Source organism: Lates calcarifer, linkage group LG3 (genome assembly GCF_001640805.2).
Source record: "Lates calcarifer isolate ASB-BC8 linkage group LG3, TLL_Latcal_v3, whole genome shotgun sequence".
In the NCBI taxonomy this organism is placed as follows: domain Eukaryota; kingdom Metazoa; phylum Chordata; class Actinopteri; family Centropomidae; genus Lates; species Lates calcarifer.
Genome location: NC_066835.1, coordinates 21,365,316 through 21,380,994, shown reverse-complemented (window position 1 = coordinate 21,380,994; position 15,679 = coordinate 21,365,316). Strand labels below are relative to the sequence as shown.

Here is a 15,679-nt window from a genome sequence, read left to right as displayed (position 1 = left end):
CAATTAAAAATGGAAGTCTCACCATGTGAGAGCTGAGCCTGGTCTGCCACATGTCCACCTGTTTGGGCGTCAGATCTGGAACCTGCATCCCCAGTTTGGAAGCCAGAGCCTCCACATAACCTGCAAGACTACACACACGTTTGTTTAATTATAATCATTCACATCATGATCAACACATCATCACACATTTAAAGACGTCCTAATCCTTGAGGAAGGAACAAGGATCACTAGTTTCAAAACAAAGAGACAAAGAAACCACAGTTTATTGATTTACATTTTCAATTTAAAAATGCAACACCTACACAACTGTGGCTTGAACTGTTCTATATTGCACCTGTCTTCAACAGACTGCCTCCAAATAAACCTGAACCCTCAGAGACAACATGTAGGGCTGCTGCTTACCCAAGACCTGCCAAATCTGAAACCAGGTTCCCCAGAGCTGCAGCTGCAAAAACACAAAGAGGAAAACACTTTGATCTCTGACATTCTCTGATGAAACAAACCAGATTTTTGCAGCATTCCAACACTCATTTTCATTTTTCAGAATTTGTAGAATCTTTAAAGGATCTTCAGAGCCCCTGGGGAGCCTCGGCTTGTCTCTCTGGTAAATCTAAGATTGTCCTGATCTCAGGATCTCACAGGAACTTGAGGTTTAATTCAGATTGAATCTGAGCCCCAGACAGACGACCACAACTTCTGCAGCCTTCGGCTTTTTTGATTGATTGAATTTTCTTCTGGGGCTGTCGGGACCAACACGTTCAGAGGAAATGTGTTCTCTGATGTGATGACTTCCTCTTATCTTGGACAATTTATATCTGAGTGATTGAAGTTTCAGTCATAAGGGTCCTCACACTTTTCAGAGGCTGGAACTGGTGGGAGTGGTGGCCTGACAATTTCTCTCCCTTCTCCAGACCAACAGTTCTGTCAATCTGTCCCACTTCATGCAGTGACTGACCAGATGTGCAGAAGTGAGGAAGTAAACAGGGTTTGAACAAACTATAACTGAATGCAACACTGTGAATCCCTAAGGCTGGGCAGACAGTGTTTCTATTCGTCTTGTATATTGTGTTAACTCACAGTACATGTTTTAATTGACCTTTCTGCACCAGCAGAACCGAAAAATTCTATGCTCACACTGTACGAGTCAATCAAGCAGCCACAGTGTGGAGCTAACAATGAACGTAAGCACAGAACTCCTGGACACTTCTGTCCATTGACAATTTCAGCCTCAACAAAAATCTGACAAAGGTAGAGAACAGCAGTGTAACTTTGACTCTGACCTGCCATAAATCCATCTGACAGCTGATCGTTCAGGTGAGTAATCAGGCCTCATGACCAACTCCTAAAATTGCACAACAAACAACAAGGATGTGTCAGATTCTGAATTAGCTGAGGACGGTCTCTTCAGGGCTAAAATGGAGGGTAGAGACAGTCTAAAACTGTGTCATTTGAGTGAATCACATCTTGCTCTACTCCGTGACAGATGGCTTTTCTTCTTTCACAGCTATCCATGCTTTTGGCTTCAGATGCGATCGGATGAAATGTTGAACGAACTAGTTCCTTTCCAGCATACTGTCACTTTTAGAAATATTTTGAGGAGCTCAGACATCTGAGAGGAGTTTATGTCGAAGAAGTTAGTTCAGGTGGTTGTGGCATCTGATAAGGATCCTCCTTGGCTCCTTTTATATCCCATCCGGTCTGGGAACACATCAGGATCCTCCAAGAAGAGCAGGAGGACGAAGCTGGGCTACCTTTCTTAACCTGCTGCCTGACTGAAGTTAACATCTAACAGAACAAACAATCAGCTGCTGTTGAAGCTATAATCCTTCTGCTGAGCCTCCAGTATGTCTCCATTTGAGGAAAACTTTAGAAACTCACCCACACAACAACCAGAACGAACAAGTGAATGTACGTGGCCCACATACATCTCTGTAAAATGCAAGAAGATGAAAAGCAGGGAGAGGAGTCCAAACAATAGATTAAAGCAGCAAAATACAGAATGAGAGTCAGTAGGAGTGAGAGAAGGTGTGAAAGTTTTATTTCAGATCAAAGAGCACCTTTGGAAAACCACCAAGACACTAGTCAGCTTCTTTCTCTTCTGCCGTCGTGGTTTTACTGTCAGCAGAATCAGCTTCATAACAATCCAGTTAATGTACAACATCGACACAATGGATGGCTGACAATGTGATAGAAACTGTACTTGTTCATGGTCATTAAAAGTGTAGAGGTGCTAAGGATGTGTTTGTTCTGCCTTCAGCGGATCAGCGGAGGTTTAAAAAGCGACGATGCTTGAAGCCAAGCGAGTTTCCTGCGGGAGCTAAAACTCCAGATGGACGGCTTTGGCCTGAGTTTCCCTCAAAGAGGAACTCCTCGATGGCGTCGGAGAGAAGAAAGACGACGATACAATCTCGCCTCATTTCACCAGCTTCTCTGACACTGATTATGTGTGACGGCGAAGTGCTGAGTGAAGAAAAACAAGTACCACAATAGAAGCAGGAAATGTCCCGCCTCAAATAAAATGCAAAAATAAGTGGAATCAGTGAACTGGTTGAGCGTCTCTCTTTGGATGATGAAACAAATATAAAGCAGCACCTGGATGGATAACAGCGTCAGAGCAGAGCTATTGATCTTGAGCACATCCTCAGTCTCTGATTTGCACATTGCAGAGGAAATTGGAGCCAAGTATCCATGGAAACGGAATAATCTTCCTCTGAAAATGAGGGAGAAGGCAAGCTCCAGTGCCTTTATGGGGTTCATGGTGTAATAAAGACCCAAACTGAGACCCAAGACTGAGACTGAGACAGAACAGCAGCCATGATGACAGGATGTGCTGCAATAAAATGCAACGAGATCTAGAAGAAGTTTAGAAAAAGAGCCTTTTCATTCAGCTGGTGGCATCAACAGAACTATACAAGCAATAAAAACGTCTCTCAGGTGATGGCTGATGAAGGAGGTGGCAGTGTTTTCAGACATCACATGAAGAGTGCGACTTCCAGTCTGAATGAAAACAATAATACCTATAAAGGACGCCTTCATCACCTGCTTCTGTCTGTGGCGTGAGGACTAAACTAATAATAACTAATAAATTTATTGTTCTACTGTGCTGTCAGGCTGGAAACAGATCATTTAAAAATATGTAATGGTTTTATTTGTTGGAATCTTTTATTGTTCCAGCTGCTAAAGGATGAAATGATGACTGAAACCATGTTGTTATACATGAAATAAATATATGAGGTTCTGAATTAATAATAGATCAAGTTAAATACACTTGGACTTTATTGCTACACAGGTCTAATGAGTGTTATTCTCATCACAGATGAACCTCATAAGTATATGTTAACAGATGATTTTAGATTTGATTGTGTTTCGACTGCAGACTGACTGCTCCGCTCCTCTATATGCTCTTACCAGCCATGGTGGAAATCCCCAGAGTGACTCCAATAGAGAGTTCAATCTGTGTTCCCTGGAGAACAGAAGAGAATAAAGTGAAATGTTGATCCAGACTCACAAAAAGAAAAAAAAATGGACAGAAGAAAGCTGGATCTATAATAACTTAGATTTGCTGAGATTTCATTCCATTTCATGAAATGTTTTCTTTTCCAGGCAAGTAATTCCACTAAAATTAAGCTTCATCACTGTGTAAATAAGTTCACTTACTGCGGCAATCATGATGGCATTATCAAGGAAACCAAATCCAACAAAGGGGATGGCGTTGTGCAACAAAACTGCAAGCGAGCAGAAACAAGTTAATAAACAACACTGGGAGCATTAAAACAGATAATCTGACATTTAAAGTTCAAGTCTGACAAATAACTTAAATAAATCTTCTAACAGCTAAACTGGCTCTGTCAAAATCCACCTCCCAGCTCCTCTAAAGCTCACTAATTAAGCAGGTAGGTTTAGTTTGTTTGGTGCATGCTAAAAATGAAGGTGAATGAGGTCAGCTCTTGACTATAGCTTCATACTGAATAGATACATGTGAGAGTTGTATGAAACTTCACGTCTATCTGTCAGTAAGAAACTATGACTATTCCTTTAAAGCAACACTATGTAACTTCACTGAGCAGCAGCGCCCTCTGCAGACACAAGTGGTAATTAATTATGTTAGGCTTCAAGTCTGAGCTGTTGAGTGGTTTTCATGTACAGAAAACAGACCCTAGCAATCTCTTGTCTGAACTGGAACATAGCCGAATAGTGTGTATTACCCATGATCCTTGGCTTCTGGAGCAGGAAGTACTGTTGCTGTAACAAACACACCAAACTCTGTTTGTAATTCTTGATCTTTCTGTCAGTTTCCTGGCTGCATATCAGAGATGAACGCTGGTTTCTAATGACTTCTCAGTCTTTTTAACTGGTCTACAGTTCAGCATCACTCTGAACTCTCTGGGCCTGATTCCAGCAGTTTAATCTGCTGACTATCACTCAGTTAAAGAGAGATCATATCTGAAAAACCACAGAGCAACAACAGGCGTTCAGGGAGCTGAGTGGGAAAGACAGTCAGTGAACCATCACAATGATTTTGAAGCTGGTATTTTAAGGTAAAATAGTTGCATAGTTTTGCTTTAAAGTCATAATATGAAATAAAGTAGGGTTGGATATTACAGCATTTTCTGACACAGTTATTTGTCTGTGCTATTAAACTAAAAGTAAAGAGAATGTCAGGTGCGAATCCTGGTAAGAATTTTCTTCTAAAACTAAATCTTTTTACCACAGTAAGGAATATTGTTCTGGGAAATACTCTGAGTGAGTTTAGAGAAAAACCACTGGCTTCAAAATGCCGTGGGGTTTGATTATGAGGTCAGTTATTGAACCGAGGTTACCTCTGATGTTCAGACTTGACGGAACAAATTGTTATTTGACAGAGAGATAAGACAAGAAAAATCAACAAAACTAATTACAGTCTGTTTGTGTGTCACTGACCAAACCCCTTTCATCTACAATATCAAGGCAAAAAAAAGCTTCTTCCAGAGCCAAATATAAAAGACAAGATACATACAAATAAAAGAGAGCTGCTGACAAAACAGAAAAATCAATGGATAAAATTCAGACTGCAATTTCCTTCCAAAATATAGAGGATTTGTGTGTGTGTGTGTGTGTGTCTCACTGTATCTGATCTGTGCTGCAGTCGGCGGCGAGGGCTCCAGGGTCTCTGTGAAGAAAAAACATCAAAACACATCAGGAGTTGGTTCATTAAGCGCTGAGCTTCGGCTTTAAACGTCTGTGGCAACACAGAGAAACAGTTTGCTGATCCCAGAGTCATCACAGTCGCCTCTTCTGTTCAACAATTTACACTTTGAGTCATCACTCCACAGTAACTTCTGACAGATACAGTGATGCTGTTATCCCACACTCCCACTGTGTTGTGTGATGATGGAAGATAACAGCACCAGAGTGCAGCCCCCCACCACATAAACCAAAACTACACTAATGAGGGTCACGTGGTGAAACCATGTTGGACTCAGCTCCAGCACAGAACCTTTGATGTATATCATCTCTCATCTCTGTCTCTTCACACCATCAATTAAATAAAGAAAAAGCCTCAGTGATACAGTCAGTTTGATTTTCAGAACAATGAATTTTTCCTTTCATCGGCAGCCAAGAAGGGCAGAAACGCCCCGATACGTTCTTCAAAATAAGACCAGATGTGCTGTTTCGGGTAAAGATTTCAACTGTTAATTACAGCTCGTCTCATGATGCATTTCTTTTTAAACCTTATCAAAGGTAGACCTGTAGAGTCTTAAAGGATAACTCTAGTCTTCGAACCTGGGCCTTATTTTCTCATGTTGCTGGGTCACTGCAAAACAAAACTAACAAAACAAAACTGAAGACTGTAAAACTATCTTAAAATCTCATAAAACTGTCTAAAAATCCTGTGAAACTTTCTTGAGATCTTGAGAAACGATTGCGAGACCTTGGTAAAGTTTCTTGGGATCTCACAAAAGTACATCTTTTTTTTCAATCTTCAGATTTTTTTTGTCTCCATGTCCCCTCTAAGTAAGGAGGTTAAAAAAAAAAATTCAGCATCAGTTTGGACTCTGGTATTGTACTGACACTAAATAAAGAACAGAAGAAATGAGCTACACTTGTTGTATAAAGAACATTATTGTCAACACTTGGCCCTGGAAGCTGAACGTGCTCTACCTTGAACATGTTTGACTGATGTGAGTAATTGATCACTGGATGGCGTTCAACAGTGCTGAGGCAAAAGCTGAGCCAGGATTAACTTTCTAAATCAAACAACGCTGAGACTTCTGTCAGAGCCACTGCAGCAGGACTGCCACTGTGCCAACACATTAAAAAGAAAGATGAGGCTGCATTTTTTAAAATCTGTTTGAACATGGCCTTGGAGCGGAGTACCTCCAACATGGCCGCTCAAGGTTACACCATGGCAAGTCAAATGAAAGCTCTCTCTAACTCCAGGTGGTAGCTTAACCTACTGCTGGGCTCCCATGTTTCACATTTTCTGTTTCTGAATTCCAAAACCTTCCAGGTGTAATGGATTTATAAAAAGCAAACATGTGATTCAAACAGAAAGATGTGGCAGCAGAGTAACACTCCAACTGCTCTCTAGACTGAAAACAGTATGTATGTACATATATATATATATACACATATATATCAAAAGTTCCTCTGCAGAGTTGTTGTTTTCCTTGTTTAACGACTTGAGGACTCCTTCAATGTTTTTAGCAGGAGGTTTTTAGCAGGAGCTGAATTATTCACAGAGGTCTCCTCCTCTCTAAAACAAATGGACACGGTAATTAAAACTGGCAAAAACACAGAACAAAGAAGTTTCACATTAGTACAGACTCAGGATGTCAGGCAGGGCTGTTTGCTCAGCTTGCTTACTTAAGACCCGGACGGCCAACCACAAAAAATCCTTCATCCGGATAAAGATTATGATGGCCAAAAAAATCAGCAACTGCAGGTTTAAGAATATACAAACATAAAAATGAAAATATATTCTAAAAAATATGTATAAAAAAAGCTCAGTTACAGGTGAAGTATAAATGCCAAGTTCAGAGTTGAATAAAAGTTCTAGGTGAAATAAGGGGCAGGAGTGCATGTGTCTGTACTGAGTCACTTCACATCCAGCTTTCGTCATCAGTCTGACATTAATTGGTGAGAGAGAAGCGGCAGACTCAGGTTGTTGTGCTGAACACCCTGGGGAGACCCTGAGCTGAGTCAAGAGAAGTGGGTCACTGGAGCAGAGTGCATTCTGGGCAAGAGACCAATTACAGGAAGAGGTCACACTTTTTTGTCTCACACTTTTCTGCCAAGACCTGGGAAAAGTAACAGAGATGCCAAGAATACAGAAATAAGTGGTGTGTGTGTGTGTGTGTGTGCGTGTGTGTGTGTGTGTGTGTGTGTGTGTGTGTGTGGCTACATAAAGATGCCAGACTACGACGAAACAACGACTTGCACATATTTATAAAGAAGAAATCCAATATGATTGAGATAGAAATATTAAATATTAGGGAATCTAAGTGATATAGGTACAAAATATCATATACAGTGTAAAATCCAGTTAACAATAAAGATAAAATAAGATAAAACAAGGGTGCAGATTCGCAGGTGTGGTGTGACAGATATTAACAGATGGTGTCCAGGGTGTTTCATGTCTTTTATGATGCCATTAGCCTTCCTCACAGCAAGGGCTGTGTAAGGAGTTGTTGTAGTGATGGCAGCTTAATGCCAACAATGTCCTGTGCTCTTTTCACAACACGCTGGAGGGCTTTCTTGTCAGCTTTGATGCAGCTGCTGTACCAGGCTGCCTTGCAGTTTGTTAGGAGGCTCTCTGTGGTGCATCTGTAAAGGCCGACAAGCAGCTTTTGTGGGAGGTTGGCTCTCTTTTGCCTCCTCAGAAAACAAAGGCTTTGTTGTGTCTTATCCAACACTGCAGAGGTGCTGTCTGCCTCTGTGGTGGTGACTCCAGGGAGCCTGAAACTGGGGACTTTCTCCTACAGCCAGGACTGTGTGTGAGCTTCTTAATAGTCCTAAAATCCACAATAATTTCCATAGTCTTTGCTGCACCATATCATCAGGTTCTGAACTTACTGCATGCAGCCTCGTCGTTATCTGATAGGAGCCTGATGACTGACTGACTCTTATCATCTCCAACTTTAACAACACTGTTTGAGTTGTGGGTGCGCTGGTGGCCATGTGTGATGAGTGCATAAACAAGGGGGCTCGGCACATAGCCCTGGGGGACGCTGGTGATCAGGGCGAGGGTGGACTCATCTTTCAAAACAAACAGGCAGCAGCGTCGTGGACAGAATCACACCTCTCTGAATGAGCTGGCACTGTGGAAAGGTCAGGGTCTATTTCAGGACAGAGGAGTCGGGAGGCTCTTTACAAACCAAGCCAGGAATATCTCCTGCTCCTCATTCACCACAACATCTGGTTCTACATGAAATACACCTGTTACTTTACTACTTGACCTGCCAGAGAGCACAAACTGTGCAACATATCCGATGGATTTTACGTTCTCAAGTTCGAGTATTTGCTTCTTTTTCTTTTGTCTCATATTAAAGGAGAGTGAAAATCAGTTGGTCGGACAGACGCCATGTTTTATATCATGGCTTCAATACAGAACAATTTATCAGCTTATTGTAGCAGTTTCTTTCTCGCCGTTAAAGAATATACCAAAACATCCATATCAGAGGGTTTAAGCGTCCTTCCTTTAGCAGAGGAAACCACCTGCTTCTGCCTGAGCTCGACTCTCCCTGAGATCTGTGCCGTTAGATTCACACGAGGATCCGACGCTTCCCTCTGCTCAGTAAGCTTAAGTTGCCAGGCAACAAATTCTGCAGTAGGATCGCTTAGCAACAATATTTATCCAGGATGTGACACGGGGACTCACTGGAGGGTGTAAAGAAAATTTGGTAATTAAAATCACTACTTTGTTCTTACTCATTTTCTAAACCAACAGGATACCGCAGTGAACACTGAGCAGCAGTGAATAGTTAAATCGCTCAAGGGCAGTTATTCTCCTCCGTGACTAGAACAACAGAAATCCCCTACAAGTTTCCCTGTGTAAGTCTTTAATCCTGACTCACTAGTTCTTATTTTGGAAATTGCTGGAGTCAGAACTTAAAGGCCAAAAGGAGGGAAGCCTGGCTGATGCTGAGATGAGAACATATACCTCTTTACGCCCACTGAGACAAAAAGATAAGCTGAGTTTCTGTTCAAATTTAGCACAAAACTTCAACAACTTCCCAGAAAGATAAGCAAAACAAAATGCTACTGTTCTGTTATGAGACTATTAAGAGATTAGTGCATTGAGAGTTGGTGCTACCATTAAACCACTGCAGAGGAATAGGGTAGAAATTAAATGTTGTTCCAAGATATCTTACAGGTTTCACCAGGGACGTTCATATTTTTGTGCACAATGGTTTAAACAGACACTTGTCAGTGTAAAATGATCATTTTATATATAATTGCTAGTTAAACAGAGGACACTTGACTTCAACTGTAAATAATTTAATATTAATATTGTGAGAACAGCCAAAAGTAAACAGATGGAAACGTACCTTAAGTTTAGATTAATGCCCAGAGTTGAAAGTCCACTGAATCTAAATGAGAGGATTTGTGAGTGCTGCATCACTGCGCTGCTGATGCATTTCATACATTAAAAATGATTTATGCTGTTAATGTCCTGATTATACATATGTCAGCCAAAACAAATATTGGTTGGCTTCTCTCCTCACAAACTCTCTGGAATTTAGCCTTTATTGTAAAACTGTAACAACAACAAATTAATTCAGTCTCTGTATACTGGAGCTGCAGGATCTTTGACCTCAGTGTATCATCAGTGCAATGGCAGCATTAAATCTTTTTACATCAACATTGATCTTCTGTCTAATTATAAAGCACTAATTGATCCCCAAAGTTGGCCAAAGCTTTACAACACAACCTGTGTCAGAGCTTAGAGCTGTGCAGGTCCAGTACCAGCAGACCTTCAATCTTGGAGCTGGACATTGAACCAAAAACACATTAATCATAAAGACTCATTAGTGAAATGATACAACACCAATCACTGCCCAAATTGCTAATACAGTCAGCTCTTAAGACATAAAAACTGAGCCAAGGACATGACTTAACGCAGTCTGATCTCAACGGCTCACACCACATTACCATTTCTTTAATGTTGGTCTTAAACAAACAAACAAACAAAACTTTTCAATTGCTTGATCAGGAAAGCAATTAATGAGTTCAGAGTCAGTCCCCCAGTGGTTTCAATACCACAGCCTCAAACTGCATCAGCAAACTATCTATAGTATGTCTGTACAGTGTAGTATTAGCTGAGTAGGGAGGGAGTGAGTGAGAGTGAAACTGCACCACAACTACTGAATGCACTGTTCTAAAATTTAGTCGAGACAATCATGGTCCTCAGAGGGTGAATCCTACAAACCCTGTTGATCCCTAACACCCCTTTCACACTGGACAAAAACCCACTGACCTCTGGCTTCTGTCGTCAGAGGGAAAGGCTGTAATCTGCATTTATTCCCGGGTTGATGACTCTGTGTGCAGTAGTCTTATTAAACTCATACACTGGCAATGGGAGAGGAGTCAATCGTATTTACCCCAGTTTAAAACTAATTTTGGTGTAGAGGGGGTATAATGTTTAAAATATGAACTCACTGTGTGAGTGTCAGGAAATTTCAATTTCAATTCAGGACTCTTTCACTCAGTGAGCTTGTTAATAGAGCATCACTGGTTCGACCCTTAGAGGAATTTGTGAGGGCAGAGTAAAGAGCAGCCTCGTCCTCATTGCCACCCTTGAATAACTCCCTTAACTTCAGGAGAGACTGTGGTTGTACTGGGCAGATTACAGGTGGAGCTACAGGATCGAAGAGCAATTTACACCCATCCAACAACTTAGTTTTAGGTGTGCAGCCTCGCTGGAGCAGCTGGAGTGGCTGCTGACTTTTCATCTTGTTGAACGATGAATTCTAATTCTGAATGCACTGCTGAATATATCAGGCCACACTGTGGGAATAACCCATTTTCACCCTTTCTGATTTTTGACTGTGTGTGTGTGTTCGTACAAACACTCTGACTCCTGGGAAAACATGTCCAGAAATAGGACTGCCTGACGCAGACAAAAATTAATATCACTTCACAATCTGCCAGTAGCAGCATATCTGGATCAGATTAGTGAATACAGAGGAGGCGGAGCTCTGTGTGTGTGTGTCTGTCAGTCTGCTGCAGAATATCTCATAAAGTACATAATGACAGGCGTATGAGTCCAACACAGCGCATATGTCAGTGTGTGATTAAATCAAACATAAGCTGACTCTGTGTGTGTGTGTGTTTGTGTATAATTAGACGTCAACAGATGCTGTGTCATCTGTGTGCTGTCATACTGCTGATTAACAGAGTGAAACCTGCTTCCTAGAACACACACTGCACACCTGAGAAACACACACCAGCAACAACGACGAAACTACAAGGGATTATTCAGAGATAAATAATCAATTGGAAATATTTCACCGTCATCTTGATATGCATTTCCCCATGACACTGCACCTGTGATACTCAGTGCAGAGGTGTATGTCACTTGAACACCTGTCCAGATCTATTACTGAGCATTACACTAGTCTGACGCGCTGAAGGAGCTGAGCACTGATTACATCCACTCAAATGTGGAAAACATGGCATTTACTTTGACATTTGCATTTCAGATTCTCTTTGGTTTTCTTGAATTGCTCTGGCAGCAGGTGGGTCTTTGAAAACTTCCCTGTGAGATGAGACAGAGAAACAAACTCCACTCAAATTCATTTATGGACAATTTACCTACGAACAGCAATGACCTGTTCATTCAGCCTTCAACAAATTAAAATGCACACTTATGGTCTTTTAATTAACAAATCAATCATCCCCACATCAACTTGTTGCAATATATCAGGTATATTTTCAAGCAAATACGGTTCAGTAACTGAGAAAATGACTGGGACAGGGACAAGACTGCAAACTCTGTATCTAACTATAAATATAGGAAGGATCTGTTTGTTCTGAATTATATAAAAACGTGAGCAGAATGTAAACTTTAAAGCCTATTTCCAGACTTTCGAATCACAGACCACTTCTCTCTTTTCCGATGACTTCAGTGGGTCTGGGTGTTGTGCTCAGTGAAGTTTATAGACAGGATTAAAGGATATTTCTGTCTGTTACTGTCAACAACTCAAACTCACACCCAGCAATGTGCTGGCTGTTGGTTGGTTGACTGCACTCCAATACAAGAAGTCGGACATCCTTTGCTTGCCATTTGTCATCTTTAACAGGGCAGTGCATGATTGTACCTGTGCTTGAATTCGACCAGACCAGGTTTCAGATTTCTCCGTGAACACTAACTAACTAAAAACTTCTGAATCCTCTAAAATGGTGGACATGAAAATATTTTCAGACCAACCCCATTATTAGTCAGCAAACAGCTGTTTGTGCTTTAATTGAAGGGAAATCAGGGATTGGCAGAATTCAGGCCGTCCTATCAAGTATCCAGGCAACACAGGCTGTCACACCACGCTCACACACACAACAGGAAGGGAAATTAACACCAACCACAGGCCAACTGCTTCCTCTCCTTCACCAGCCAACCTGGCAGCTCCTCAGCCGTCGCTTGGACATTCCTTTAGATTAAAAACTCTGGATGCCAAACCTTCATGTGGGGTAAAAATAATTGGCAGTGTCACTTTTGGCGCCGACAGTTTTGGACAACAGTCTTCACTGTTTTCACTCTGGTGTCTTCTAATTAGTTTTTATACACAACTTTCCACAACCAACCTCCGCACGTCACATTCTTCAGTTTGGATGAGTTCAGTGTGATGAATGTTGGCACTTGAATCTCACTCTGTCTCATTAAATCTACAACTTGAGACCCAACCTGAGCCCTGTGTGGGTTCAGATCCACATTTCCAACAGTTCTTGGTTCTGCATGGGTCTGGCACCAGCTTTCAAAAAACACACAAATACATTTTCTGGTCTTTTTGGGTTTGAACCTGTAAAGATGTCAAACAGGAAAGCACCAAACACAAACTGTTTCTGCAAAGTTGTAAACACAATAACATCTAAAATATCATCATATTCTGTAGCAAAGCAGGACTGAGCCCAAACCATGCACCAAGATCACAGGCAATGTTGTGCATCTAGCTCTATATACATTATTCATTACTTATTATTTGTCCAGCATATAAACATCACCTCCATTATTTATCATGTTTCCAGCATAGATACATATCATTCCCCATCACAGACTCACACTATCTCTCCCCCATTCAGATAACAAACATGTATAACTGCATTATTTCTCTTTAAAAATCTCAGACTGCTGTCAATGCAAAGTCAACACTTCCTCCATGTGCTTCACAATAAAAGCCTTTCAGAAAGGAAAATGCAGAGAGGCTTTTAGTGTGAAGCAGCTTTGATAAAAGTGAGTTATATTCACTGGAGGTGTCTGAGTTTTGTTTAGTGAAGTTTTGACACAGGAAGCTGGTCTAAATCATTCTGAGGAGTTTACACATTTTTTTTTGTCAGGTTTACAAAAGTGAGCTGAATAGGTGAAGTGCTGCTGACACATACTGCACTCTGTGCAAAACTCAAACCTAAAAAATACATCATCTGTGACACAGCTGCAGGCTATTTTTTCCCAATTTAAACTCGTTTTTTTTAAAAACCTGGAGCTTTTTCAGTCAAACTTTTCAGACCTGTGTAGAAACGCTGACAGTGCCGACTCATTCAAAGTTACATATTTTAGTATCTCACAGCCTCATGGCTTTGAGGATACAGGTTCTTAGGACATAGCAGGAGCTTTAGCAGAGAGCAGGCTGCTGCTGCCTGTCAGACAGACAACAGGGGGGAACACAGTAGGTAGTGTAGCGCTGCAGTGTTACTGGAGGACTGCAGATATCTGCTGAAATGACAAAGGGCACAGAGTTGAGACACTACTTTGCTTCAAACACAACGCAGACATCTCGGGGAGTATTTAGCTCTTCCCCGGACTTCCTGTCTGACGGTTGTCACAGTTTTAAGACCGGCTACAAGACTAACGTAACATCTCTGCAGATGTCAAGGTGTTTCCAAAATACATCAGCTATATATATCCAGCAGAGCATGGCCTGGTTGGTCTCAGGGCAAAGACAGGGTGACAAAGAAGAAAATAACCACTGAACAACAGGTTCTCTTTGACAAGCTGAAAGCAAGGAAGAGGAAGGAACATAAAAATATACATGGACATTGTTTGATTTATGATTATTAAGGGTACAAAGTGCTAATGGTTCAGTTCTAATGAGACAAGGTGTTTTTAAGGGTGTAAAAATCAAAAATAGAGGGACAAAAGAAATATACAAACGCTGCAATTAAGCCAAAATATTTTACAGGCCTTAGGTTTGAGACACAAACATTATAAAGACAAACTGCAGTGCTGTAACCACCGTCCCGGATTCTGTCTGATTTGACACAGAATGATCCATTTTGGTTTGCAGCAGACTCGGTCTCTCTACTGGCCTCTCTCTCTGTATTTCTTTACCTGCCTGTTCCTGTCCTCCATCTCTCCCCCTTTTCTCTTTGACTGTTTATGCAACTGTCAGCTCTGAGATGTGGAGAGGATTCAGCTCAATCTCCCTGCATGAGGCAGCACTTTCTGCTCTGCTGAAAGCGATATGCTGCTGTCGACCTGGCAAACTCAGCCACTGATTTAAGGAGGCAGCTAAAGTTTTGAAGTGAGGACCTAATTTGTGTGTGTCAAACAGCGCCTCTCCTTTAATCTTAACTCAAACTTCCCAGGTGCTGTGGCGCGCCTCAAACCTCCTCCTCTACAGATTGTTTATCGCTCTCGAGTCTCAGAGGAAATAACCACTTCACCCCCAGCAACCCTCGACCTCACTTCCACAACACATGATGAGATTGAGAAGTTCCTGGGGTGTGCTGGCACGCTGCAGGGAGTGTGCTGAGTGGACGACTGAAAGCACACACTGCGGTGTGTGTTGCCGCAGGATTTCCAGTTGTTATTATAGGTTCATGGACGATAAAGACCTGCCTCATTTTCTGAGCAGTCTCTTCTACAGCAGATGTTTACTTAAATAAGGCCATGAAAAGGGCTCCAAGTCACAGTTAATGAACTCTCAGTATCTATCACTGTCTACTTGAGTGCCAAATGTAAATACCTACAGCTGCATTCAACAGGATTTGCATCCAAACAAACAAACAAAAAAACACAGTGTCCTATCCCCACTAATTAATTCCCTGTAGGTTTGCACTATTTGTCAGAATTAATTTCAGGAGTCTATTCTTGTTGCTGGCAGGGAATGTTCTCTGCACAGAGAGACACATCAGACATGAAAAGAAAAAGCAAACCTCCAGCACTCAATGCAAAGAAGAATACAATCAACAGCTCCTAATCACTGCCACCAGGGCACCCAGCCACAGGATGACTGTTATATCTGCACAGAGGCTGAGAGGAAAAGATTCTCCAGTTTACTACCAATCATGTTACTTTATTTCTTGATAATGATGCAGCTACAGGTGTCTTTATAACAAAACCAGAATGAAGAAAAGACAACTGTTCATTATGATTTGGAAATACTGATTCCTGTGCTTGTTCTGCATCAGACAAAGGAGCTTCAGGCACCTTCCTAAAAGGCGCTGTACTATTGTGAAGAATTCCCACTCTACAGATACAACG

The 15,679-nt window shown here is 41.5% G+C and overlaps 1 protein-coding gene across 1 annotated transcript in view; it reads right to left on the bottom strand.

The window, feature by feature from the left end:
• The window catches only part of tmem65 (transmembrane protein 65), a 31,146-nt gene that overhangs the window by 3,757 nt on the left and 11,710 nt on the right, over positions 1-15,679 (bottom strand). Inside the window, exons 2-6 of the mRNA XM_018683020.2 lie at positions 5,105-5,149; positions 3,658-3,725; positions 3,409-3,463; positions 403-445; positions 23-128 (exon numbers count right to left, since the gene is read on the bottom strand). Coding sequence (XP_018538536.1) covers positions 23-128; positions 403-445; positions 3,409-3,463; positions 3,658-3,725; positions 5,105-5,149 — 317 coding nt within the window. The remainder of the gene's footprint in view (positions 1-22; positions 129-402; positions 446-3,408; positions 3,464-3,657; positions 3,726-5,104; positions 5,150-15,679) is intronic.